This window comes from Oncorhynchus gorbuscha, linkage group LG08, assembly GCF_021184085.1.
Source record: "Oncorhynchus gorbuscha isolate QuinsamMale2020 ecotype Even-year linkage group LG08, OgorEven_v1.0, whole genome shotgun sequence".
NCBI lineage: Eukaryota > Metazoa > Chordata > Actinopteri > Salmoniformes > Salmonidae > Oncorhynchus > Oncorhynchus gorbuscha.
In genome coordinates, this window is record NC_060180.1 from 53,440,577 (window position 1) to 53,464,216 (window position 23,640).

Genomic DNA, 23,640 nt, shown 5'->3' on the forward strand with positions numbered 1-23,640 from the left:
ATTTCCTTTACTGGAATAAAGACTCTGTTTTCGCCAAGTCACTTTTGGGTCCTCATTCACCTGCATAACAAATGTCAGAATAATAGTAGAGAGAATGATTTATTTCAGCTTTTATTTCTTTCATCACATTCCCAGTGGGTCAGAAATGTACATACAGTCAATTGCTATTTGGTAACATTGCCTTTAAATGGTTTTACTTTGTTCAAACGTTTCGGGTAGCCTTCCACAAGCTTCCCATAATAAGTAAGAATTTTGGCCCATTCCTCCTGACAGAGCTGGTGTAACTGAGTCAGGTTCGTAGGCCTCCTTGCTCGCACACGCTTTTTCAGTTCTGCCCACAAATTTTCTATGGGATTGAGGTCAGGATTTTGTGATGGCCACTCCAATACATTGACTTTGTTGTCCTTAAGCCATTTTGCCACAACTTTGGAAGTATGCTTGGGTTCAATGTCCATTTGGAAGACCCATTTGCGACCAAGCTTTAACTTCCTGACTGATGTCTTGAGATTTTGCTTCAATATATCCACATAATTCTCCTCCTCATGATGCCACCTAGTTTGTGAAGTGCACCAGTCCCTCCTGCAGCAAAGCACCCCGACAACATGATGCTGCCACACACGTGCTTCACGGTTGGGATGCTGTTCTTCGGCTTGCAAGCCTCCCCTTTTACTCCAAACACAACGATGGTCATTATGGCCAAACAGTTTCATCAGACCAGAGGACATTTCTCCAAAAGTTCGATCTTTGTACCCATGTACAGTTGCAAACCGTAGTCTGGAGTTTTTATGGTGGTTTTGGAGTAGTGGCTTCTTCCTTGCTGAGCAGCCTTTCAAGTTATGTCGATATAAGAGTCATTTTACTGTGGATATAGATACTTTTGTAACTGTGTCCTCCAGCATCTTCACAAGGTGTTATGCGGGTGAATGAGGACCCAAAAGCGACTTGGCGAAAACAGAGTCTTTATTCCAGTAAAGGAAATAGGCAATACTCCTGGACAATCAGAGCAGAAAACAAAACATAACAAACTTAATTCCACTCGTAGTGACGAGGACAGACTGGAGACTCAACCATTAACTGTAGGTTGCCTCGGGAAGGCACCGACCGTAGCAGACTCAGACACCTGCTCACACGCTGCATCAGAGGGAAACAAGACACGACAGGGCGAGACAGAGACACAGCACGGCGAACATCATACAAGGATCCGACAGGACAGAAGTGGAAAACAAGGGGAGAAATAGGGACTCTAATCAGAAGACAAAATAGGGAACAGGTGTAAAAAGACTAAATGAGTGAGTTAGGAGAATGAGGAACAGCTGGGAGCAGGAACGGAACGATAGAGAGAGGAGAGAGAGGGAGGGGGAGAGAGAGGGATAGAAAAAGGGAACGAACCTAATAAGACCAGCAGGGGGAAACGAACAGAAGGGAAAGCATAATGACAAGACAATATATGACAAAACATGACAGTACCCCCCCACTCACCGAGCGCCTCCTGGCGCACTCGAGGAGGAACACTGGTGGCAACGGAGGAAATCATAGATCACAAACGGTCCAGCACGTCCCGAGAAAGAACCCAACTCCTCTCCTCAGGACCGTAACGGAAAACGATAAAAAGGGAAACTAGGGTACTACTCTAAAAAAAATGAGACACGGGTAGAGAACTGAAAGCTTTAGAGCAAACAGGACCAAACAGGCCAGGAGAGTAACAACTAGGGACAGACTGAGACACAGCAAGGGCAGGAACAAGAACAGGAGAGTGCGGTGGCAGGGAACAGACTGAGACCCAGCAAGACCAGGAGCAGAAGCAGAAAAAAAATTACCAGACTTCTTCTGCGCGCAGTCCGAACACGCAGCCACGAAACGGCGCGTGTCACGCTCCTGAGTAGGCCACCAAAACCGCTGGCGAATAGAAGCAAGCGTACCCCGAACGCCGGGATGACCAGCTAACTTGGCAGAGTGAGCCCACTGAAGAACAGCCAGACGAGTAGAAACAGGAACGAAAAGAAGGTTACTAGGACAAGCGCGCGGCGACGCAGTGTGCGTGAGTGCTTGCTTAACCTGTCTTTCAATTCCCCAGACTGTCAACCCGACAACACGCCCATAAGGAAGAATCCCCTCGGGATCAGTAGAAGCCACAGAAGAACTAAAGAGACGGGATAAGGCATCAGGCTTGGTGTTCTTACTACCCGGACGGTAAGAAATCACAAACTCGAAACGAGCGAAAAACAACGCCCAACGAGCTTGACGTGCATTAAGTCGTTTGGCAGAACGGATGTACTCAAGGTTCCTTTGGTCAGTCCAAACGACAAAAGGAACGGTCGCCCCCTCCAACCACTGTCGCCATTTGCCTAGGGCTAAATGGATGGCGAGCAGTTCACGGTTAGCCACATCATAGTTACGTTCCGACGGTGACAGGCGATGAGAAAAATACGCGCAAGGGTGGACCCCATCGTCAGTATCGGAGCGCTGGGACAGAATGGCTCCCACGCCCACTCCCGACGCGTCAACCTCGACAATAAACTGTTTAGTGACGTCAGGTGCAACACGGATAGGAGCGGATGCAAAACGCTTCTTGAGGAGATCAGAACAACAATCATACGACCGGTGAGGAGGAAGGGAGTTGGTTCTGGACCGACTGAAGACCGTGCGCAGACCATGATATTCCTCCGGCACTCCTGTCAAATCACCAGGTTCCTCCTGTGAAGAGGGAGCAGAACAAACAGGAGGAATAGCAGACATTAAACACTTCACATGACAAGAAACGTGCCAGGAAAAGATAGAATTACTAGACCAATCAAAAGAAGGATTATGACACACTAGCCAGGGATGACCCAAAACAACAGGTGTAAAAGGTGAACGAAAAATCAAAAAAGAAATGGTCTCACTATGGTTACCAGATACAGTGAGGGTTAAAGGTAGTGTTTCACATAATATACTGGGGAGAGGACTACCATCCAAGGCGAACATGACCGTGGGCTCCCCTAACTGTCTGAGAGGAATGTCATGTTCCCGAGCCCAGGCTTCGTCCATAAAACAGCCCTCCGCCCCAGAGTCTATTAATGCACTGCAGGAAGCTGCCGATCCGGTCCAGCGTAGATGGACCGGTAAGGTAGTACAGGTACTTGACGGAGAGGACCGTCTAGTAGCGCTTATCAGTCGCCCTCCGCCTACTGATGAGCTCTGGCCTTTAACTGGACATGAAATGACAAAATGACCAGCGGAACCGCAATAGAGACAGAGGCGGTTGGTGATTCTCCGTTCCCTCTCCTTAGTCGAAATGCGAATACCCCCCAGCTGCATGGGCTCAACGCCAGAGTCAGTGGGGAAAGATGGTAGTGTCGGAGAGAGGGAGACACAGTTAACGCGAGCTCTCTTCTATGAGCTCGGTGACGAAGATCTACCCGTCGTTCAATGCGAATAGCGAGTTCAATCAAAGAATCCACGCTGGATGGAACCTCCCGAGAGAGAATCTCATCCTTAACCTTAGCGTGGAGTCCCTCCAGAAAACGAGCGAGCAACGCCGGCTCGTTCCAGTTACTGGAGGCAGCAAGAGTGCGAAACTCTATAGAGTAATCCGTTATGGATCGATTACCTTGACATAGGGAAGACAGGGACCAGGAAGCTTCTTTCCCAAAAACTGAACGATCAAAAACCCTTATCATCTCCTCTTTAAAGTTCAGATAATTGTTAGTACACTCAGCGCTTGCCTCCCAGATAGTTGTGCCCCACTGCCGAGCCCGACCAGTAAGGAGTGATATGACGTAGGCAATCCGAGCTCTCTCTCTTGAGTATGTGTTGGGTTGGAGAGAGAACACTATATCACACTGGGTGAGAAAGGAGCGGCACTCAGTGGGCTGCCCAGAATAACATGGTGGGTTATTAACCCTAGGTTCCGGAGGCTCGGAAGACCCGGAAGTAGCTGGTGGCACGAGACGAAGACTCTGATACTGTCCTGAGAGGTCGGAGACCTGAGCGGCCAGGGTCTCAACGGCATGCCGAGCAGCAGACAATTCCTGCTCGTGTCTGCCGAGCATCGCTCCCTGGAACTCGAGAGTAGAGTAGAGAGAATCCATAGTCGCTGGGTCCATTCTTGGTCGGATCCTTCTGTTATGCGGGTGAATGAGGACCCAAAAGCGACTTGGCGAAAACAGAGTCTTTATTCCAGTAAAGGAAATAGGCAATACTCCTGGACAATCAGAGCAGAAAACAAAACATAACAAACTTAATTCCACTCGTAGTGACGAGGACAGACTGGAGACTCGACCATTAACTGTAGGTTGCCTCGGGAAGGCACCGACCGTAGCAGACTCAGACACCTGCTCACACGCTGCATCAGAGGGAAACAAGACACGACAGGGCGAGACAGAGACACAGCACGGCGAACATCATACAAGGATCCGACAGGACAGAAGTGGAAAACAAGGGGAGAAATAGGGACTCTAATCAGAAGACAAAATAGGGAACAGGTGTAAAAAAGACTAAATGAGTGAGTTAGGAGAATGAGGAACAGCTGGGAGCAGGAATGGAACGATAGAGAGAGGAGAGAGAGGGAGGGGGGAGAGAGAGGGATAGAAAAAGGGAACGAACCTAATAAGACCAGCAGGGGGAAACGAACAGAAGGGAAAGCATAATGACAAGACAATATATGACAAAACATGACACAAGGTCCTCGCAAGGCTGCAGGCCCAGACGGCATCCCCAGCCGCGCCCTCCGAGCATGCGCAGACCAGCTGGCCGGTGTGTTTACGGACATATTCAATCAATCCCTATACCAGTCTGCTGTTCCCACATGCTTCAAGAGGGCCACCATTGTTCCTGTTCCCAAGAAAGCTAAGGTAACTGAGCTAAACGACTACCGCCCCGTAGCACTCACTTCCGTCATCATGAAGTGCTTTGAGAGACTAGTCAAGGACCATATCACCTCCACCCTACCTGACACCCTAGACCCACTCCAATTTGCTTACCGCCCAAATAGGTCCACAGACGATGCAATCTCAACCACACTGCACACTGCCCTAACCCACCTGGACAAGAGGAATACCTATGTGAGAATGCTGTTCATCGACTACAGCTCGGCATTCAACACCATAGTACCCTCCAAGCTCGTCATCAAGCTCGAGACCCTGGGTCTCGACCCCGCCCTGTGCAACTGGGTACTGGACTTCCTGACGGGCCGCCCCCAGGTGGTGAGGGTAGGCAACAACATCTCCTCCCCGCTGATCCTCAACACGGGGGCCCCACAAGGGTGCGTTCTGAGCCCTCTCCTGTACTCCCTGTTCACCCACGACTGCGTGGCCACGCACGCCTCCAACTCAATCATCAAGTTTGCGGACGACACAACAGTGGTAGGCTTGATTACCAACAACGACGAGACGGCCTACAGGGAGGAGGTGAGGGCCCTTGGAGTGTGGTGTCAGGAAAATAACCTCACACTCAACGTCAACAAAACTAAGGAGATGATTGTGGACTTCAGGAAACAGCAGAGGGAACACCCCCTATCCACATCGATGGAACAGTAGTGGAGAGGGTAGCTAGTTTTAAGTTCCTCGGCATACACATCACAGACAAACTGAATTGGTCCACTCACACTGACAGCGTCGTGAAGAAGGCGCAGCAGCGCCTATTCAACCTCAGGAGGCTGAAGAAATTCGGCTTGTCACCAAAAGCACTCACAAACTTCTACAGATGCACAATCGAGAGCATCCTGGCGGGCTGTATCACCGCCTGGTACGGCAACTGCTCCGCCATCAACCGTAAGGCTCTCCAGAGGGTAGTGAGGACTGCACAACGCATCACCGGGGGCAAACTACCTGCCCTCCAGGACACCTACACCACCCGTTGTTACAGGAAGGCCATAAAGATCATCAAGGACATCAACCACCCGAACCACTGCCTGTTCACCCCGCTATCATCCAGAAGGCGAGGTCAGTACAGGTGCATCAAAGCTGGGACCGAGAGACTGAAAAACAGCTTCTATCTCAAGGCCATCAGACTGTTAAATAGCCACCACTAACATTGAGTGGCTGCTGCCAACACACTGTCATTGACACTGACCCAACTCCAGCCATTTTAATAATGGGAATTGATGGGAAATGATGTAAATATATCACTAGCCACTTTAAACAATGCTACCTTATATAATGTTACTTACCCTACATTATTCATCTCATATGCATATGTATATACTGTACTCTACAACATCGACTGCATCCTTATGTAACACATGTATCACTAGCCACTTTAACTATGCCACTTTGTTTACTTTGTCTACACACTCATCTCATATGTATATACTGTACTCGATACCATCTACTGTATGCTGCTCTGTACCATCACTCATTCATATATCCTTATGTACATGTTCCTTATCCCCTTACACTGTGTATAAGACAGTAGTTTTGGAATTGTTAGTTAGATTACTTGTTGGTTATCACTGCATTGTCGGAACTAGAAGCACAAGCATTTCGCTACACTCGCATTAACATCTGCTAACCATGTGTATGTGACAAATAAAATTTGATTTGATTTGATTTGATGTTGTTCTGGGATTGATTTACACTTTTTGCACCAAAGTACGTTCATCTCTAGGAGACAGACCGCGCCTTCTTCCTGAGCGGTATGACGGCATCGTGGTCCCATGGTGTTTATACTTGCGTACAATTATTTTTTCACCTGTCCTCATTATTGTCTCCAGCCTCTCCAGGTGTCACTTGTTTTCCCCAGTGTATTTATCCCTGTGTTTCCTGTCTCTCTGTGCCAGTTCGTCTTGTATGTTTCCAAGTCTACCAGCGGGTTTTCCCGTTCTCCTTCTGTTTGCATTCACCTTTTTCCTAGTCCTCCCTGTTTTGAACCTCGCCTGTTTCTCGACTTTGTACCCGCCTGCCTGACCATTCTGCCTGCCTTGAACACGAGCTTGTCTGCCACTCAGTACCTCCTGGACTCTGATCTGGTTTTGACCTTTTTGCCTGTCTACGACCATTCTCTTGCCTACCCCTTTGGAGTAATAAACATTGTAAGACTCCAACCATCTGCATCTGGGTCTCGCCTTGTGCCTTGATAGTACGAACTGGCCATGACAGATCTAGCAGACTTGGACCAGCTCTGCCACGCTGTCTCCCTGCACGGAGTCACCATTAGGAGACATGAGGAGTTGGTACAGGTCCTTTTGGAAGGGCTCATTTCCTTGACGGAATTTCCTTGACGGAATGCCATGACCATGGGTTAAAGGCTATTATGAAGCAAATCAGGTAGTTAGCCCAGAGGCTGCCTGCCATCTCTGAAAAACCCCAGTCACACAGTAATTTTTCCCCTATCTGTGGTGAGATTGTACAGCCTATCCCGGCTCCCCGAGAACCCCGCTTACCACCTCCAGAGCGAAATTCGGGGAATCATTTCTGAGTGCTTGCTTGTTTTTGAGCTACAGCCATCTCTGTTTCCTTCAGACAGATGGCGTATATTATTACGCTAATGTCGGGAAGGGGGCTTTCCTGGGCTTCGTGGCAGAAGTGAGAAAGGTATTTGAATCTCTGGTTTCCGGGAGAAAGGCGGCCAGTAAACTGCTCGTCTTACGTCAAAACTCCCGTAGTGTGGCAGACTATGCAGTGGACTTTTGCACGTTGGCCGCTGAGAGTGCCTGGAATCCGGAGTCTCTTTTCGATACTCTTCTGCACGGATTATCTGAGGAGGTTAAGGATGAGCTAGCTTCTAGGGAACTGCCTGTGGACCTCGACTCCCTTATCGCCTTTACCTAAGGGAACACAAGAGTGAGAGGAGGTCTGGTCTCGGGCACACTCATGCACCCGATATGGCGCGTTCATCTATGGAATCCGGAAGTTTCCGAAGGCAGCTCTTCCGTGCTTTTACACCTGCATTGTTTGCTGTTTGGGGTTTTAGGCTGGGTTTCTGTACAGCACTTTGAGATATCAGCTCTTTAAATACATTTGATTTGATTTGAGGAGGTCAATCCGGACCCCTCGCATCAATTTGTGGTGGAAGTGGATGCTTTGGATGTTGGAGTGGGGGCCATCCTGTCCCAGCGATCTGCCCAGGACCAGAAGCTTCATTCATGTGCCTTCCTGTCCCATCGTCTCAATCCTGCTGAAAGGAACTATAATGTTGGCAACCGAGAACTCCTGGCTGTGAAGATGGCATTAGAAGAGTGGAGGCACTGGCTGGAAGGAGCAGAACAGCCATTCTTGGTCTGGACCGACCATACAAACCTGGAAAATCTCCGTACAACCAAGCGCCTCACCTCCAGGCAGGCCCGGTGGGCCTTCCTATTCAACAGATTTAACTTCACCATCTCCTACCGCCCAGGGTCAAAGAATGTGAAGCTTGACGCCCTCTTCCCCCTATACAGTTCCTCTGCCACACCCTCGACCTCTGTAAACATTCTCCCTACCTTATGCCTTGTCGCCACTGTGGATTGGGGTATTGAGAATCTGGTCTGTGAGGCACAACACTCCCAGCCTGGATGTGAAGGAGACCCGGCTAACCGGCCGGTTAGCTGTTTGTCTCTAATCCAGTCCGGTCCCGGGTCCTGGAATGAGCTCATTCCTCCAGGCTGTCCTGTCATCCAGGGTCCGGTTGTACACTATCCTTCCTTCGACAACATTTCTGGTGGCCCACAATGGTCCCTGACGTCTCTTCCTTCGTCACCGCATGCACTGTGTGTGCTCAAAACAAGACTCCACGGCAAGCTCATTCTGGCCTCCTGCAGCCACTACCGGTTTCTCATCGTCCCTGGTCTTATATCTCTGGATTTTGTCACTGGCCCCCCTCCGTCTGATGGCAACACTGTCATTCTGACGGTAGTCGACCGGTTCTCCAAGGCTGCCCATTTCATTCCTCTCCCCAAACTACCTTCTGCCAAGCAGACAGCCCAGCTTATTGTGCAGCATGTCTTCCAGATCCATGGACTCCCGGTAGACATGGTCTCCAATTGGGGTTCTCGTCTCAGTTCTGGAAGGCATTCTGCACCCTTATAGGGTCGTTGGCCAGCCTGTCATCCGGATTCCATCCCCAAACTAACGGTCAGTCGGAGCGAGCAAACCAAGACCTGGAGACCACCTTAACCTCTTCAACCTACGGGGGCGCTATGTCATTATTGGATTAAAAAATGTGCCCGTTTTAAGCGCAATATTTTGTCATGAAAAGATGCTCGACTATGTATATAATTGGCAGCTTTGGAAAGAAAACACTCTGACGTTTTCAAAACTGCAAAGATATTATCTGTGAGTGCCACAGAACTCATGCTACAGGCGAAACCAAGATGAAACCTCAAACAGGAAATGAGCAGAATTTTTGAGGCTCTGTTTCCCATCGTCTCTTTATATGGCTGTGAATGTGCCATGAATGAACCTAAGCTCTCTGCCGTTCGTCCAAGATGTCTGCAGCATTGTGACGTATTTGTAGGCATATCATTGGAAGATTGATCATAAGAGACTACATTTACCAGGGGTCCGCCCGGTGTCCTGTGTCGAAATTATTGCGTAATCTCTAGGTCCATGCGCGTTCCATTTCTTCAGAAGAGAAAGTAAACTGCCACGATGGATTTATCGTCGATAGATATGTGAAAAACACCTTGAGGATTGATTCTAAACATCGGTTTGCCATGTTTCTGTCGATATTATGGAGTTAATTTGGAAAAAAGTTAGCGTATTAATGACCTAATTTTCGTTTTTTTTTTCTTACCCAAACGTGATGGAGAAAACGGAGCGATTTGTCAACACAAATAATATTTTTGTAAAAACTGAACATTTGCAATCTAACTGAGAGAGAGACATACCCCAAGCGACTTACAGCTGTAATCGCAGCAAAAGGTGGCGCTACAAAGTATTAACTTAAGGGGGCTGAATAATTTCGCACGCCCAATTTTTCATTTTTTGATTTGTTAAAAAAGTTTGAAATATCCAATAAATGTTGTTCCACTTCATGATTGTGTCCCACTTGTTGTTGATTGTTCACAAAACAATACAGTTATATCTTTATGTTTGAAGCCTGAAATGTGGCAAAAGGTTGCAAAGTTCAAGGGGGCCGAAATACTTTCGCAAGGCACTGTACCTCTCGTGTCTGAGCCATTGAATTGCGACTCCACTTTGTCTCTGTACTGACGCTTAGCTTGTTTGATTGCCTTGCGGAGGGAATAGCTACACTGTTTGTATTCGGTCATGTTTCCAGTCACCTTGCCCTGATTTAAAGCAGTGGTTCGCGCTTTCAGTTTTGCGTGAATTCTGCCATCAATCCACGGTTTCTGGTTGGGGAATGTTTTAATAGAGGCTGTGGGTACAACATCACCGATGCACTTGTTAATAAACTCGCACACCGAATCAGCGTATTCGTCAATTTTGTTGTTTGCCGCAATGCGGAACATATCCAAGTCCACGTGATCGAAGTAATCTTGAAGCGTGGAATCCGATTGGTCAGACCATCGTTGAACAGACCTAAGCACGGTAGCTTCCTGTTTTAATTTCTGTCTATAGGCAGGGAGCAACAAAATGGAGTCGTGGTCAGCTTTTCCGAAGGGAGGGCGGGGGAGGTCCTTAAATGCGTCGCGGAAGTTAGAATAACAGTGGTCTAGGGTTTTGCCAGCCCTGGTAGCACAATCGATATGCTGATAGAATTTGGGGAGCCTTGTTTTCAGATTAGCCATGTTAAAGTCGCCGGCTACAATAAATGCAGCCTCAGGATATGTGGTTTCCAGTTTACATAGACTGGACATTGGCGAGTAGTATGCTTGGGAGCGGTGCGCAATGTGTCTGTCTAAGGAGCCTGACCAGAACACGCTCCGTCTGCCCCTTCTTCTACGGCGTCGTTGTTTTGGGTCACCGGCTTGGATCTGATCCATTGTCCTGGGTGGTAGGCCAAACAGAGGATCCGCTTTGGGAAAGTCGTATTCCTGGTCGTAATGTTGGTGAGTTGATGTTGCTCTTATATCCAATAGTTCCTCCCTACTGTATGTAATAAAACCTAAGATTACCTGGGGTAACAATGTAAAATATCCTGCATAGTTTCCTGGGAACGCGAAGCGAGGCGGCCATCTCTGTTATTGTCCTGAACTTCTCTCTTACACGGAACCCAAACCGACTGTGTGCGTACGCCATTGTGCATACATATATTTTGTCCCCCTACACCAAATGGGATCACGACACGCAGGTTAAAATATCAAAACAAACTCTGAACCAATGACATTAATTTGGGGACAGGTCGAAAAGCATTAAACATTTATGACAATTTAGCTAGTTAGCTTGCACTTGCTAGCTAATTTGTCCTATTTAGCTAGCTTGCTGTTGCTGGGATATAAACATTAGGTTGTTCTTTTTGTACCTGAAATGCACAAGGTCCTCTACTCTGACAATTAATCCACACATAAAATGGCCAACCGAATCGTTTCTAGTCATCTCTCCTCCTTCCAGGCTTTTTCATCTTTGAAATTATATTGTGATTGGCATTTAAACATTCATAGTAGTACCACGACAACTGGCAACACAGTTCGTCTTTCAATCACCCACGTGTGTATAACCAATTAGGAGATGGCATGTGGGTACCTGCTTCTATAAACCAATGGGGAGATGGGAGAGGCAGGACTTGCAGCGCGATCTGCATCAGAAATAGAAAGGACTTCTATTTTGGCTCTTGGCAACTCAGACGCTCGTTGACACACGCAAGCAATGTTTGTGCAATAATTGAATAACATAGATTTCTAAATGTATTTTGCAAAGCGAGTGATGTAGTCAGGGTATTAGTGTCTGGTGTAAAGCAGACTGAAGCAGGTTTTCCTCTAGGATTTTGCCTGTGCTTAGTTCCATCCCATTTATTTTCACTGTCATTTAGGTCATTATTGAGTCACTACAATGTGGTTGATCCATCCTCAGTTTTCTTCCATCACAGCCATTGAACTCTGTAGCTGTTTTAAAATCCCCAATGGTCTCATGGTGACATTATTAAGCAGTTTCCCTCCTGCCCTGCAGCTCAGTTCAGAAGGATGACTGCATCTTTGATGTGTCTGGGTGTTTTAATACATCATCCACAACATAATTATTAACTTGACCATGGTTAAAGATATATTCACTGTCTCATTTGTTATTGTTACCCATCTACCAATCACTGCCCTTCTTTGAGGCTTTCAAAAGGCTCCCTGGTCTTTATTGAATCTGTGCTTGAAATTCAATACTTGACTCGGGGACCTTACAGATGTATGTATGGGAGACAGAGGAAAGGTGGTCAATCAAAAATCATGTCAACCCCTATTATTTGACACAGAGTGAGTGATTTCTTAAGCCAAATTTGACTTCTGAACTAATTTAGGCTTGCCTAAACAAAGGGGGTGAATAGTTATGCGATGACTATATTTTATACTGAACAAAAATATAAACGCAACATGTAAAGTGTTGGTCCCATGTTTCATGAGCTGAAATAAAATATACATTTTCCATAATAATAAAACACTTTTTTCTCTTACATTTTTGTGCACAAATTTGTTTACAAACCTGTTAGTGAACATTTCTCCTTTGCCAAGATAATCCATCCACCTGACAGGTGTGGCATATCAAGAAGCTGATTATACAGCATGATCATTACACAGGTGCACCTTGTACTGGGGACAGTTTTGTCACACAACACAATACCACACTGCCCTAGCAAGCAAAAAGTCAATAACTGCTCATAGCATGGAACTGAGAAAAATTGCTTTTATTTACCTTGGTTTCACAGTTACATTATGCAGTTACTGCTAACATGACCCCAATTTTCTCTAAAACACAATGCAATAGAGGCAGGATACTTGTCCACATGATTAAACAAGTATTTAAGGTTACTAACCACCGGTCCTGGGATTCATCATTACGCACACCTAGCACTCATCATTACGTGTACCTGTGAATCATTATGCACACCTGGACTCCATTACCTTCATAATTTCCTCCCCTTTATATGGCACTCTCCAGTTGATATTGTTTTTGTGTATCGGCGGTCTGCCTTATGTTAGTGTCATGTTCTTGGTTTTGTTGTTTTATTAAAACGTTGCACCTGCTTCCGACTCACCGCCCCATCATTACAGATTATCACCTCACCTATGGGAAGCATCAGGGAGTGTTTTTTTCTTTTGTGTGTCAGTGTAAATGACTTCAGTCCGAGAGGCGCACAGGCTTTCATGCCTCCGCCGGCTCGCCAGGCTCTCATGCATCAGCCGGTCTGTCAGATTCCCGCGCCCCAGCCGGATCGACAGGTTCCCGCACCCCAGTCGGCTCGACACGTTCCCACGCCCCCAGGCGGCTCGACAGGTTCCCGTGCCCCAGCCGGCTTGACAGGTTCCCGCGCCCCAGCCTGGCTCGACAGGTTCCCGCGCTTCAGCAAGGGTGACTGGTCCGCTCTTGATCCCGGGTTCGTCCCCTTTGTTGGCATCCTGCGGCTGGAGCTGCACGTCAGGGAGGGGGTACTGCCACGTATACTCCCTCTCTGGGCTCTAGGTCATCAGGCTGCTGATTATCCTACACACCTGTCACCATCATCAAGAGCACCAGCGCCTCATGACACTCACCTGGAATCCATCACCTCCTTGATTATCTTCCCTATATCTGTCACTCCCCTTGGTTCTTTCCTCAGGTGTTATTGACTCTGTTTCATGTTGGTGCATTGTGTTTCGTGTTAATTGTTTTGTTTATTTATTAAAACAGCTTCTCCCTGTACTTGCTTCCCGACTCTCAGTGCACTTGTTACACAGTAACTAATTTTTGACCAAATGAGCAGTTACTGCCTTTTTGCTTGGTACGACAGCACAGATGTCTCAAGTTTCGAGGGAGTGTGCAATTTGCATGCTGACTGCAGAAATGTCCACCAGAGCTTTTTCCAGAGAATTTAATGCAGAGTGACACATATCCTTCACATAGAGGCTGTTGATTGTGGCCTGTGGAATGTTGTCCCACTTCTCTTAAATGGCTGTGCCAAGTTGCTAGATATTGTCGGGAACTGGAACACGCTGTCGCCAGCATAGATCCAGAGCATCCCAAACATTCTCAATGGATGACATGTTTGAGTATGCAGGCAATGGAAGAACGGGGACATTTTCAGCTTCCAGGAATTGTGTACATATTATTGCGATATGGGGCCATGCACTATCATGCTGAAACACGAGGTAATAGCAGCGGATGAATGGCACGACAATGGACCTTATGATCTCGTCACGGAATTTCTGTGCATTCAAATTGCCATCGATAAAATGAAATAGTGTTCGTTGTCCATAGCTTATGCCTGCCCACACCAAAAACCCCTCGACACCATGGGGCACTCTGTTTACAATGTTGACATCAGCAAACCCCTCGCCCACACGATGCCATACACGCTGTCTGCCATCTGCCCGGTACAGTTGAAACCAGGATTAATCTGTGAAGAGAACAGCGTACCTGTGGCCAACGAAGGTGAGCATTTGCCCACCGAAGTCAGTTACGACGCCTAACTGCAGTCAGGTCAAGACCTTGGCGAGGACGATGAGCATGCAGATGAGCTTCCGTGAGACGGATTCTGACAGATTCTGCAAAAATTCTTCAGTTGTGCAAGCCCACAGTTTCATCAGCTGTCTGTGTTGCTGGTCTGAGACGATCCCGCAGGTGAAGAAGCCAGATTTGGAGGTCCTGGGCTGGCGTGGTTACATGTGGTCTGCAGTTGTGAGGCTGGTTGGGACGTACTGCCAAATTGTCTAAAACGATGTTGGAGGTGGCATATGGTAACGATTAAATTAATATTTAAATGATCTGGCAACAGCTCTGGTGGACATTCCTGCAGTCAGCATGCCAATTGCACGAACCTTAAAAACTTGAGACAAACTTGAGACATCTGTTGCATTGTTGTATTTTGTTGTGTGACAAAACTGCAAATTCTAGAGTGGCCTTTTATTGTCCACAGCACAAGGTGCACCTGTCTAATGACCATGCTGTTTAATCAGATTCTTGATATGCCACACCTATTAGGTGGATAGATTATCTTGGTAAATGAGAATGCTCACTAACAGGGATATAAACACATTTCTGCAGAGAAATACGCTTTAAGTGCGTATGGAACATTTCTGGGATCTTTTATTTAATCTCATGAAACACAGGACCAACACTTTACATGTTGTGTTCATATTTTTGGTCAGTATAAAACGAAACATAATTCATGATGGTTTTTATTTGATTTTATTTCGTTTTGGAGTCAAAGATAATAGTTTCAGCATAGTTTTAGTTTTTCAAACAGGTTTGTTCATTACAGTATTTGATTTTGGTTTACTATATTGGTTATGATTATAGGTTTTCATTTTTAGTTTCAGTTTTTGTTTACTATAATAACCTTGGTCTGCTTACATAACAGTATTGACTTTTCAATGAATGTGAAGTAAGCTGGCATTCAATTTACACTTTGAAATGTCGGAGGCCTTGAAATATTGTTGCTGGTATCATGATGATTTGAAACATGAAAGACTGACAATATTGCATTTATAGCTCTGAAAAATGTAAAATTTTCTAGATGGGTTTTTGACAAGTACCTATCAGACCATGACACCTAGAAATGCGTAAGGCAGACAAATACTCCAGTAGTGAGATAGATCTCTTCACAGCGGCACAGTTTGCTCATTTTCCCCTCTGTCAATAGTCATTTACTTCATTGAAACACTGCTGACAAGTGTCATCATACCCCCTGTTGAGTCCAATTCCACCGAGACAAACGTCACATACCGACAACCTGTCTGTAATCAGTCAACATCCTTTCTGATTGTTTAATCCACATCAATCACAGAGATCCAGGTTACCATCGAGTAATGAGATTTCACAGGGATTGTAATTGAGCGCTTTCCACTAACCAGGGGTCTCACCCTTGACCACCTTTCATTGGGAGAATCATTCTTTGATTTGATTTCCCAACCGACTCAATAGATCTATATTGAAGGGAGCTGTCTGATTACATTTGTTCTCCATTCAGAGCATGTACTGAAGCTGTGGAGATGACATAGGGGAGCCCTGTCAATCATAGATCCACCTGTTCAGAGCAGATGCTCGGCCTGCAGGACTGGCAGAGAACCTCCTGAAGCTCAGAGAAGAATTTTGGAGGGGGGCCAAGTCTCATTAAAACAACTGCCATTGCCAAGCTCTAAAGAGAAATTCTAATGCATAACGGTACTCTAGAGTTTTGAGTGAAAAAGTATTTAAAATACAACAGCTTACAAGGGGCTTAGTAAATCCATTTCTCTTGGCAGACTAATACTGTACCTTGTGAATATTCAAATGGGGGGAAACTATTAAATATGAAATGTTTTTTACAGAATATTTTCTGTCAGTGTCTCTAACGAAAGACACTGTTTCTTCAGAGCAACTGAATCACTGTAATAATACTGCTCAAATACTGTCAACTCATGGCACCAAAAAATGGCGTCAGTAAAGCTTGAAATCTGCCAGAGAAAAAGGGTCAGAAACAATAACAAATGGGGCCTGAGGCGATGGAAGCAGCTCAAAGATATTTCTGACCATTGATCTTTCCCAGCGGAAGGAAACTGCTCCCCACCAGCTCAAAAATCATGCTTAAATGTCACTGGAAACCAATTTGATCTAACAATACCATTTCCAAACAGGGATCCCACTGTGCTGGTGAACTTTAAGTTAATACTGACTTCCAGCCATTTCTAAAGCGCTAAAGTTTAATATCTGATGACAAAATGAAAGAAGTACGGCCTGCAATCGATGAGATCAATGGCAGCCTTTATGGAGAGCCCTAGGGTTGGTCTTCTAACATGTTCTCCGACTCTACAGTACACACACACTGGTGCCCCAAAATTCAATCTACTATCTTGTTACAGTCCCCAAGAGCTGACCCTGGAGATTTATTAAGAACTGAATGTTGTTTTACAGTAGCTCTCATGGAACATGACACTTGCTTAGTGGCTGGTGGTTTGTTTTTTAGTAGGAACAAGAGATTCTTGTTTTGTGGCTGCAAGATAGACATGATCCTTTTTGACTTAGAGGAAAGTCTTAGTGGAATGTCTAGGTCGATATCTACTGTGAATAAGCCTCACTAACACTGTCCAAAACCACTGAATTTATACTGTATCTATACATTATATATTGTAATGGTAAGTTTTTTTTCAGATGTGGAGGTAGAGCTTTGATACTGAACTGCACACACATCCATAATACAGGTCTACAGGTAGTGTATATCGACCTGTTACTGAGTAGTAGTACACTCACCTTTTAGCTCCAGGCGGATGAAGTCAGCATTGCCAAGGTTCTCCAGAAAGACGCCATAAGAGGAGGAAGTCTTGAAATAGAAAGAGATGTCAGCACTGGTCTCCCCTTGGAAGGTAGGGAAGTGCAGGTATGATGCAGGCGTGTTGAAGGATGCTGCGTTCCAGTAGTTACCTGGGAAACAGACAGGAAACAAGAATAACTGCCTGTGTACATTACTGATAAGCATTCTAAGTTGTGGAAATGATAACAAACTCACCATCTCCTTGACAACGCAGTGGACCCACAGTCAGCTTAGCCTCAGAGCCAGCACGGTTAGTGTCACCAACTACCACCTGACTCACAGGCAGATGGTCTTTATACACCAGGAGACCAGCGTCCTCTCTCCTAAAAAAAATACATCACAAAACTATATGAAATACAGAGTAGAATTTTCACTACAAAAGGCACAACAGTAAGATTGTAGCACAAAGACAATGTTACAATGTATTACTTGATACATTTCAGGATAACTAGATCTAGCTTAAGTTTCCATACGGTAGCATTTCATCTCTAGTGTTGTTCAGAGTGGAGTCACTCACCACCGCGTTTGGTCAGCGTCACAGTTGCAGTAGTACTTGGGGTCGGTGCAGTTCCTTTCGATTCCACAGGCACACTTCTGGATCCCTGGTCCTGAACCACCCCAGTAATAATGCCTCTCATTGGCCCTGCCAACCCACCATGTGAATGGGGACCCAGCTGCAAAATAACAGCATGAATCAGCACAGAATATACCAAAACAACAAAATACTCAATACATAAGCATGATGCTACATTATTTGTGTATATCTAAACAAATGACCATAGTCTAAGCTGTTTCATTTACTCTTCTACTGGCATACAAATAACACATTGCTACCTTTGTTGATGTCAATCTTTCATGACAAAATAGCATTAAAGTTGAGATGGGTCTATTGATGCATATTGTATGAATAGGTCAGATGCCATAAAACGGCTACGTACAAGCCTACAGTATTTATAGATCCTTATGTACAGTACAAGCGTTACCAGATGATCCGTTTCCCTCACTCCGTTTGACACTTTACTTTTTATTGATTGAGAGAAGCTATGTGGTCTATTAATCAGCTATTCACCCCGTTTCACCCCCGCACCAACAGCAGCACAGACAGATAGTCTTATTCAGCAACCCAGGTAATAAAAAATGACTCGCTCTAGGGAATGGGAAAATAACTGGTGTGAGGAATCACATCAAGTGGAAATGTCTGTTCTATAGATGGACAAACAAGATCATTTATCAAGGCAAACACTCCCCAGGGCGTTTGTTCTTCTTCAACATCTCCACCATCCTTGTGTTGTGTCCTGACTCCTGCATCATCTCTAGAAACTTTTAAAAGCACTCTTGTGTTTTGCTGTTTACAATGTGAATTATGCGCTTGAAATATTTTCATATTTTTCTGAATAATCAGACAATGGTCATGTCTGCCATAACAATAAGCAGTGGGAAAACATAAAAAAAATGTTAAAACAATGTTTACAGTAATTTTCAAAAGACAAGAAAGTGTTATTTAATTACAGCCAAACGATTAGGCACTTTCCATCTTGTCATTGTTACTTATCAGCAGCACCTGGCAAAAATTGCCCTCCAGTGAATGACAAATAATAATTGAATGAAAAATAATAATAGGTTTGTAGTACATTATCAAAGGGGACGGTGAAACATTTATGCAGTGTTTACATCAATGGGGAAATAATATTGGAAGGATAATGCGTCTGCGGTTTATAGCAGCTGGGGTGGTCTGTTCATCACACACGCCTTCCTAGATATCTCCCAAAATTGTTTCAGTAATAGCCAGGGGGACACATAGTGAGGTGGTGAGGCTCCAGGGAAAGAACAAAGGCTGTTACACTGGTTGTTTCCTGCGAGGTACCTATGTTCCACACAGGTCCCCACATGCATGGGAGAGAGTGGGATATGGAGAGAGAGAGGAAGGACACACACACAGAGAAAGGGGGTTGGATGGAGAGAGGAGGCTGGATAGAGAGAGTGGAGCAAGATTGGGGGAGCAGTGTGGACTCCCTGGATATTTATTTTACCATTATTTAACTAGGCAAGTCAGTTAAGAACAAATTCTTATTTTCAATGACGGCCTAGGAACAGTGGGTTAACTGCCTGTTCAGGGGCAAAACGACAGATTTGTACCTTGTCAGCTTGGGGGTTTGAACTTGCAACCTTCCGGTTACTAGTCCAACGCTCTAACCACTAGGCTACCCTGCTGCCCCAAGCGTCCCCCCGTTGAGTGAGAGGGGAGAGGCACACCAGCAAGGGGATAATGTCAGGTAGAGTAGGCTTCTATTCCTCAATACTGGTTGAATGTGCACCACTGGGGCCAACACAATAAGACTACTAAATGAGGGAGAAATAGTACAGCCAGGCAGGCTTCTGACCAGTAATGTGTGACTCCTCATCTCTTTCAGCGCACTGATGCTGCCAACCAACACGCTCCCTTTCACCATGCTAAACAGCTGTCGAGCTGCGAGGTGTACAGAGCTCACCAGAACACGAATGATGTGTGGGTTTTATCTGTCAACATCTCTAGTCAGTCCGACCATTGTCTCAGATCCTAACACATCCAAAGGATTTGATGAAAACTTGTTATGCTGGTCATACAGTTCACGGTATCGCAATTCCAGTGGGTCAGAAGTTTACATACACTAAGTTGATTGTGCCTTTAAACAGCTTGAAAAATTCCAGAAAATGATGTCATGCTTCTGATAACCTCAGAACTCTATAGACCCTCAGGGGGAACGGCTGTCACTTGATAGCACCAGATGAGATGGAACCAAGGTTAAAAAAAGCAAACAAAACAACACTAGATTGTTGGAAGACACTGAAGAGCCTTTGGGTTTCTGTGGGTGTCATGGAATTTCAGTTGTAATATTTCCTGTAGTTGGCTTGAGGGAATGAAACAGTTCCAGTTGCCACAGATAGTATTCCTCTTTTCCATGAGATGGGAAGAGAGCCACTGCAATAAGCGCTTGGCTCTCTTCTGTGAGTAATGACAAAGGGATGACAACTACTGTGACGCTATCTAATGTACGCCTGCTTGCCTTCTCATCAAGTGAAACACTTGCCAAATAAAATAGATAAGAATATTCTAGATTTGTCGCCCAAATGCTAATAACCATCTGCTATACAATCTGACAACACTTAAATGAACATTCATCAAAAACAAACACTGGGAAGGGAAAAGAGAAGACGGCATATTCTTGGCATATTATTTCTGCAAATGCATAAATTAGTGTGTCTTTGTTGGAAATAATAGTATTTCCCTTTAGAAACAGATCCTTTTCTCAGATATACATATGAGCACACAAAAACACATACAAACACCAAAAAACACACAAAGTCCTCTTTACCTGGGTTATTGAGCAGTCGAGACATTCGACAGGCGTAGGCTACATGCTGTTCACAGTACTCTGCACTGCTCGTGATGGCTGTCACCTGTCACAGGGAGAGAAAACAGGGCTTGAGCAAAGCAGAATGCATAACATTTAGTAATTGAGGGATCGTAGCAGAGCTGAGTGAAAATACACTGAGAGAACATCTTTAATAAACAATGTAGCTAGCTAGTGCCTTCGACAGTAACTTTTAAAATACACATAGGGCTGGTATCTCAACACAAAAAAATAACCATGGAGTTTCTCCATTGAGCATGGTTCTGTCCAAAACTAGACTTTGTGTCCGTTAAACCTGCCCATAAAATCCATGTTTCTTTTCCATTGAGCTGGTTCCATCATGAATGGGTGATGATGTCATAGGGTCATAAGGTAGTAAGGTCACCTGCTCTGTGGACATGTTGTAGTTGAGCTGCAGCAAAGCCTTCCTCTCCAAGTCTGAGCCACTCACTGAGGTCTGGGGAGACAGGTTGTTTCTCACTGTAGTCCACACCTTGTCCTCTGCAACATAGTCAACAACACCATCAAAAACCAGTCAGCGTGACCAATATTTACAGGAGAGGAACAAAATGTAGGTCAGCTATCCCAGTGGTCAAAACTGGTTGCCATGACGTTACTACAACCAGAAGAAGAACAATACTTTATTGATCCATTTTCCTTGCAGTCCACAGAAAATTGAAGTCCTCCGGTTGCTGGCCCGCCTCTCTAAGGTCTAGGTTACCTACCACCCCAAATTACAACCAAACACCAGATTTTGTTGTATTCTGGTTATAATGATATAATTTCAACCAGATTTGCCTGCTCGGATGGGACAAAATCATCTGATGCCATAATGGTTAAGTGGATTTTCTGTTTGGTAGGCTTGGGAGGTACTGTGCTCTTACCAGTCATGTTGCAGTTGACTTTGAAGGGGCCTACGGGACCACTCCCATCAGGGTCGATCCAGTACGTGCCAGATGTTTTACCAAGATGTTTGTATTCCTCACAGGACTGTTCATACACGGCTGGAGAAGAAGAATTCACACGCGAGAGAGGAAACCACATGTATTATGGAGTTTACGTTACAGCAGAATTACTTATTCATCATTATAAATCCAGGAGTTTCCCCATGTGGTTTTAATGTCAGTGAGGTGAATGTGCAAAAATGTAACTGATGTTTCAGATGGGTCCCTGAGGGTATGAATAATGAGAGATCATAGATGAAGATGTCCATATACTGTATGAAGATGACTTGATAGGCTGAGGAGGATACTTACAGGTATGGCATGTAGCCCCAGTGTAGCCTGTCCCATTGCAGGAGCACCTGAAACTGTCCCAGGTCTGAGTGCAGCGGCCTCCATGTTCACAGTGGTTAGGGACACATCTGGGGGGGGGGGGGGGGGTAGATCACATGATGAAGTAGCAGAAGTGACCGATAATTGAACTACTTTGACATTTGTGAAACTACAGATGTAGGATCATAATTTGAGCCAGTCTGCTACAGCAGGAAAATAATCCTGCTGCAACAGGAAATGTGAATTCTTATGTGGATTATAATTAATGAACAATTTTGTAGGGGAATTTTCATAAGGGAAAATTAAGTATGAAATTTTAAAAAATAAATGACAAACATCAGAAGCCTTTTTAAACCTCAAATATATTACACATTCTCCGACAACAGAGTGATCAAATTAAGATCCTACATCTGTACAGATTGGACAGAAAAGATTGTAGGGATAATAACTTTCGTAGTGTGCATCCTGCAAATATCATCTACCCTCAAAAACAAATTAATTTGAGGCTGCATACATTTGGTACTTCTTCAAATCATATTCACATGGCGAAGAAGTGCTGTCTAATTGAAATATGCTGACCTTAGTGAGACAACTGGGGTTAAATATCACTGTGGTGTCTCTGTGTTGTGACAGTAATCAGCCAACCCACACAGCTGTGAGGAGGTTTGTGACCTTTTTTTCCATGTACAGTACCAGTCAAAAGTTTGGACACACCTACTCATTCAAGGGTTTTTCTTTATTTTTTACTTTTTTCCACATTGTAGAATAATAGTGAAGACATCAAAACTAAGGAAATGACACATATGGAATCACAAAGTAACCAAAAAAGTGTTAAACAAATCAAAATATTTTTTATATTCTTGATTCTTCACTCTGCGGTCCAACTCATCCCAAACAATCTCAACTGGGTTGAGGTCGGGTGATTGTGGAGGCCAGGTGTCAGGTATGCATAAATAGTTGTAAAGGAGTCAGGTGCAGGAGAGCAGATATGGTGTAGCCAACGGAGCCAATTATTTTAGCGAACCAAAAGCACACGGTAAAGTGAACAGGAAATAACAATACGGGTTAACATAACCCAGTGCAACAGACTAATGTACGCAATACATGAAACAGAATAAATAATACCACACAAAGACATGAGGGAAACAGAGGGTTAAATACACAACACATAATGAGGGAAATGAGAACCAGGTGTGTGGGAAAACAAGACAAGACAAATGGAAAATGAAAAATGGATTGGCGATGGCTAGAAAACCGCATCGACTTTGGCAGAAGTCATGACACTAGGTGTAATGAGTACGATGGGGGACAGAGTGCTGGTTTCAAGCGCAGGGTGCAACAGGTGTTTATTAGTAAAGGACCACAGGAGGAAGCAGGTAGCTGTGTCCAGGGGCAGGCAGAAGGTCATACAAAGGGACTCCAAAAAAGTAACAGTACAGGCAGGGAAAAGGCTAATATCGTAGTCCAGGAGATCAGGCAAGAGGTTGATGATAGGAAAAAGTACAGGTAGGGAATAGGCAAAACGGCTTCGTTAGTGAGGATGGCCAAAAACTATGATACACGTGAGGACTAACACAGAAATAAACAGAGCTTCGAATAGTATATGTACAAAAACAAACAATACCTCACAATGATGGGGTGCAAAGAACTGAACTAAATACTGTATGTAAATGGAATACAGGTGTGTGAACAGGTGATCAGAATTC

General features: G+C 45.0%; 1 protein-coding gene across 1 annotated transcript in view; it reads right to left on the bottom strand.

Annotated features, from left to right (window-relative positions):
• Positions 1–23,640, bottom strand: part of LOC124041818 (contactin-associated protein-like 2) — a 73,353-nt gene that overhangs the window by 14,615 nt on the left and 35,098 nt on the right. Inside the window, exons 11-17 of the mRNA XM_046359869.1 lie at positions 21,917–22,023; positions 21,545–21,664; positions 21,046–21,161; positions 20,622–20,706; positions 17,786–17,942; positions 17,464–17,591; positions 17,208–17,378 (exon numbers count right to left, since the gene is read on the bottom strand). Coding sequence (XP_046215825.1) covers positions 17,208–17,378; positions 17,464–17,591; positions 17,786–17,942; positions 20,622–20,706; positions 21,046–21,161; positions 21,545–21,664; positions 21,917–22,023 — 884 coding nt within the window. The remainder of the gene's footprint in view (positions 1–17,207; positions 17,379–17,463; positions 17,592–17,785; positions 17,943–20,621; positions 20,707–21,045; positions 21,162–21,544; positions 21,665–21,916; positions 22,024–23,640) is intronic.